Genomic DNA, 5,071 nt, shown 5'->3' with positions numbered 1-5,071 from the left:
CTTCCAAAGAGATATGGCGAATAGATCACCCTGTTCCATGAGTCATTCCAAAAATTGACGCGCCCGTCCCAGGGTAAGTAGACCATCGGCTTCACAAGCCAGAGCCGTCTAAGTTGTAGCCTAACCGAAACGTTTCATAGGATGCCAAGCCCGCCCTTGCGATGTGGGGGGCAGACCAAGTCTGGGCAAGCTTGCAATGCCTGCCCAAGCATTGATCGGTGTCGGTCCATAGCCAAGCCCGTTGAAGATCGATCTAATCGAGGACCCATGTAGAGAGTGTGATGCAAGACATGCTGAAGATGGGGAGCACGGATAACACCGAATGTAGTAGGAGGTCTAGAGGACACGTGATGGAGCACGGCTTAAATTTTCTAGGCTACCAAGCGGCTGGCAATTTTTTCGATGAGCGTTTGCACGTCGATCTTGTGTAGCCTGCGAAGCGATTGAGGCATGCTGAGGTACTTGCAGGGAAGTGAGTGCGCCAACGTACCGATAAACTCTAGGATAGCCGTATTGTTTAGGTCTTTACAACCGATGGGAATAGTGTCCCCCGAAGTTTCTATTAAAACACTACTCACTTTTTGTGAGGTTAAATGGCTTTGAACATGTTTGGCATGCATTCTTTGCAAGTGGGACCCACCTAGGAACATATATATAATCAATTCCCTTCTTCTTGATCTTCTTCCGCCTACCCGGCTAGCACACAAGCTCGTCGCCTCCACAATGTGCACGCTTTCTCTCTCCTACATAGGGGTTGTTTGGTTTACAGCTCGCAGCTGCCCGACCAAAAAATTGGTCGTTTACCACCCTTGGGTGGTGTTTGGATGAGATCCGAATAATTGGTAAGCCAGCCCGCACCAGCTTTCTGCTCCTTCTTTTGTGCCAAATCGTGGACAAAAACAAGGGCGGTCGATTCCTTCGCCAATTTTTTGGCTCGCCAATGGCGCCCGCGATTTGGCAGAAACCAAACAGCCCCTTAGGCACTTGGAAGTGTTATTCATACCACATATGCGATAGTGTCATTCATATGAATCCAGGAAACCCAAGAGCATCAAAATTCAAGTTCGTATGAAGAAACGACGACCATTTTACCGAAGGGTCTAGAGCGACCGACGATGCATGGTACGACCGCGCCCGGTCATACCCGACCCCGAGAACTTCGAATTTTGGCTTCAGCCATAACTTTTCTGATTTTGCTCTGATCTCGTCCTGGTTTTTTCCTACACGATCCTTGTTGAACAAGGGCCGTTTTGAGAGAAGATTTGGCTCTCCTAGAGCCCTTGGATGAAGGTGGACGACGTCACATCTATGGAGGAGAACCGAAGAAGCCCCTTATATATACACACCCTTAACCCTAGACACCGGCATCAAACCCGCATTCATCCAAGATCAGATCACAACACCTACAATGCTAGCTGCCCCAAAACCACCTCCATAGAATAAGAAGGGTGAATACAAGAAGAAAGAAGGGGAGCCTCCGCCATCACGCGCACCGGCCTTCGGGCCCGTGTCATCTCCACCGTGCCGCCTCCATCTTCACCGCCGCTACCTTTGTAACCATGATCTCCACCGGCGCCGCCATGCCTTCTCCCTTCCCCGCCCCGATGTCGGCTTGTAACTTGACCATCTCCTCTATATTTTCCGCCTTTATATTTGAGTAGTTGTACTTATTCTCGGGGATATGGATGAATGCCTTATGATAAGAATTAATTTCCTTTAATCGATCAATTATATTATGTTTATTTTTTAGTTAATATCCTTCATGAATGTTGAGAGACGGCCCTGCTCACATTTGTGCCATGATTGGCCATGAAGCATATTATTGTCGCTGTTTTAGGTTAGGATGTTGAGGTAACTTGAGGTGCGAGTGAAATCCTCTTTCCATTCGTGGATGCGGCGTAAAATGAAGGTAGACCAGTGAACACAGACCTCTGCCTTCTCTTGTTGATGGAGTCATGAGCTCTCCATATCTGGACTCATCACCGAGGCAAGCCACCGTATGGTCATGCTCTATGGGGCTCGCTTCGTGTTGTCGTTGCACGTCCTCGTGGGCCGGATGAAAAGTCATCAGGTTCTGCGGTTGTCGACACTTGTTTGGACTATAGAGTCGAGCGGCGACTCTGAGACGAGTGGGCAAGCTGGAGTTAGAAAGGGGGGGGGCATGGAGAGGCAACGAGCTCACCATGCTAGCCGAGAGGAGGACGGAAGGGGATCAAGTGGAAGGTGAACAATAATTATTCTCCTTTTCCTTCTTTTAGATGGGTCCCACTTGTGACATGTTCATAAGGCCCAATGCAGCGATTACCCAAGGGAAAAACCTTAGAATGTATCTCAGGCACACGACCAAAGCGTCGTGATTTAATAAAAGAAATGCAAAACTAAGCACCAGCGAAACCATTTTTGAGGTTTTTTTTAGGTAAAACTGAAAACCAGTTAGTGGAACAGAAGTTTTCTTTGTGTGCATTGCGTAGTTGCCTTTTCATCCTGCATACCGATATTCTGTTCAATTTGTCACCAAGAAAATCACAAAGCATAAAACAAAAAATAAAGTAAGATCACAAAGCATGAGATAAACAAGCAAATGCCCATCTCATATGGCTGTTCGCACGATAACGCTACAACTACATACTGGAACGGTTACTGTTCTTACAAGAAGTAAACAGAGGACAAACACAAAACATTCAGGGAACCACCAAATCAGTTCATCACATTAAACTTGAGAAAATCAAATAAGCAGGACATAAACAAACAAACGCCTATCTCATGTGACAACTATAAACTGGAACGCCTGTCTCATGTTACAAGAAGTTAAACTCAAGGATAACTGCCCGTTCACCAACTCCAAGAAGTCAAACTCTAGGAGATGAATCAGTTTTTCAGAGTAGGCATGAATGCCCAGCTTTTTCAGAAAGCTTAAAGCGATACAGATCAAGAACGACAAAAGAAAGACAGGCGAGACAGGCTTAAGACAATCAAAGTAGTTCATCAGGCCAAACTTGAGACAATCAACAAAGTTCATGACCAATTTCACCACGAAATTAGTCCAGCACACCACACTTAAGGAGATCAACAAGCTTTCATGACCAAATTCACCACCAATTTGAGGAAATCAACAAAATTTCATGACCAATTTCACAACCAAAGCAAGTTCATCATACGCCGAACTAGAGGAAACTAACAGAGTTCGCAGCCAACTTCGCCTACTCGATCCAACACAATCAACGAAGCAAAACAAGGAAGAAAGACACCAAACATGACCACATCAACAAGGCGTCTCTCACACTCTCGCGCCGGCCATCCTCCATGAGCGCTGCCACTAGGACTACTCGACCTTGACGTGGAAGACGTCCTTGCGCTCCTCCTCCTTGAGCTTGAGCAGGGTGACCCAGAGCACGCCATTCTTCATCTCGGCCTTGATCTTGTCCATCTTGTACGCGTCAGCAGCGGGCATCTCGATGCGGCGGTTGTACCTCGGCACCGCGGAGTCGTCGTCGCCGTCCCAGGGCTGCTTCTCGCCCTCGCCCTTGATCACCAGGATGTTCTTGTCCGCGCGCACCTCCACGTGCTCCTTGGTCAGCCCCGGCATCGGCACCTTGAGGTACACCGCGTCGTCGTCCTCCTTGGCCACCCAGCGTGCGAGCCGCGACGTCCCAGCCCCAGCAGTGGAGGAGAGGCCGCCGATCTGAGATGCGAGGTCCTCCATGAGAGACAGCAGACGGGCCATGCTGGTCGGCGCGCCGAGCGGGTCGAGCACGTCTGCAGAATCAATACCAAAAGCAGATCAGAAGGCTGATTTGACCCACGATGTTGAGACTTCAGATTTCAGAACGAACGCAAAGAAACGGCGCACAGCAGGTTCGGAAGGGAAGCATACCCTGCGAGAAGAAGCTGGGGATGACGAGGTCGCGGCCGCTGTCCTCGTCGTCGTCGTCGTCGTGGCGGCTGACCTCTTTGCCCTTGGCGTTGTACGGGCGGCGGTCGGCGGTGACGGCGGGGGAGTGGAGGGGGCCGAAGGCCACGGGAGCACCGGAGTTGAGGAGGCTGGCCGGCGCGGTTTCCTTGCCCTTGCAAGCGACGGCGGAAGCCATGGTCTCTCTCTCTCTCTCTCTTCTTTCCCTCTCTTCTCTCTCTTGCTCTGCTGTGATGATTTTGAATTCTTGTGGTGGGCGAGACGGGGTGGGAAATGGAGGGGGGTTTTGTAAAGGCGGAGCGGGAAAGCTTTCTTGGGGTTTAGAAGGTTCCGGAGAGATCGGTTGGGGTCTCGAGTATTCCAGAACGATCGGGAGACTACGGCTTTACGATTCGTGCTGGTTGATGTACCACGATCGGGGGCCATGGATGAAGGTAATCATTGATCTGCTGTGGTGCGCAAGGCAAGAGAAGTCTGCTTGGCGCTTGGCAATAAAGCAATCAACACCACGGCCAATTCTCTATAATTCTTGTATTACTCAATCGGGGATTACAATCACGGTTGAGAACGTCCAAAACATCCTCTAAGCCAAATCCAAGCCTATCAAAATTGGCACTGCGTGACTAGAAGAATTCTGAATCAACACCATTTTCTTGAGAAAGAAAAAATGGCAAATGTACACATTGTGAAAATTCAGGCAATCAACCAAACATGCTCTGGTGTCAAGACATACATGGCTAGAAGAAGAAAAAAACATACGCATGCGTAGTTCACAAAAAAAAACATGCGCATGCAAATTGTACTTTTAACTTTTTCTAAAAACCAAGAGAATAGGTTGTAGAATTTCCAAACATTTTACGACAGTAGATATAAAACATAGTTGACACGTGTGACTTTTTTTAATAATTATAGTTGAACCATATAAAATGGACAAATCATATATTCCGTCCTTATCGTATTTATGCTTGTAAAATATTAGATAATTGCATCAAATATGGAAGGGCACGGCAACGCGTGCTATCATGATCTCATGTGTTATTATTACAATAAGGATTGGGCGCGTCACGTCGTGTGGTTGGTGTTATTAGGATTTCATAAATATAATTGTTTGGTTTGTTGTTAGGATTTCATAAATAGAATTGTTTGGTTTAGTGTCTCGTG

At 47.8% G+C, this 5,071-nt stretch overlaps 1 protein-coding gene across 1 annotated transcript; it reads right to left on the bottom strand.

The window, feature by feature from the left end:
- Positions 1-3,062: 3,062 nt before the first annotated feature.
- Positions 3,063-4,178, bottom strand: LOC123166844 (26.2 kDa heat shock protein, mitochondrial). The gene is made up of 2 exons (XM_044584650.1): positions 3,875-4,178; positions 3,063-3,756 (listed from the first exon to the last, which is right to left on the bottom strand). The coding sequence occupies exons 1-2, from the start codon at positions 4,086-4,088 to the stop codon at positions 3,323-3,325; spliced, it is 648 nt and encodes a 215-aa protein (XP_044440585.1). The 5' UTR covers positions 4,089-4,178; the 3' UTR covers positions 3,063-3,322.
- Positions 4,179-5,071: the final 893 nt, after the last annotated feature.

This window comes from Triticum aestivum, chromosome 7D (genome assembly GCF_018294505.1).
Source record: "Triticum aestivum cultivar Chinese Spring chromosome 7D, IWGSC CS RefSeq v2.1, whole genome shotgun sequence".
Classification (NCBI taxonomy): domain Eukaryota; kingdom Viridiplantae; phylum Streptophyta; class Magnoliopsida; order Poales; family Poaceae; genus Triticum; species Triticum aestivum.
The sequence above is the reverse complement of the archived record's forward strand: the minus strand, read 5'-3'. Positions and strand labels throughout refer to the sequence as shown.

Bases quoted from the DNA above. Each gene is read 5' to 3' on its own strand.
- LOC123166844 (XM_044584650.1), bottom strand. From the start codon at position 4,088: ATGGCTTCCGCCGTCGCTTGCAAGGGCAAGGAAACCGCGCCGGCCAGC. The intron at 3,757-3,874 runs GTATGCTTCCCT...TTGATTCTGCAG, and splicing joins CCCCAGCTTCTTCTCGCAGG to ACGTGCTCGACCCGCTCGGC.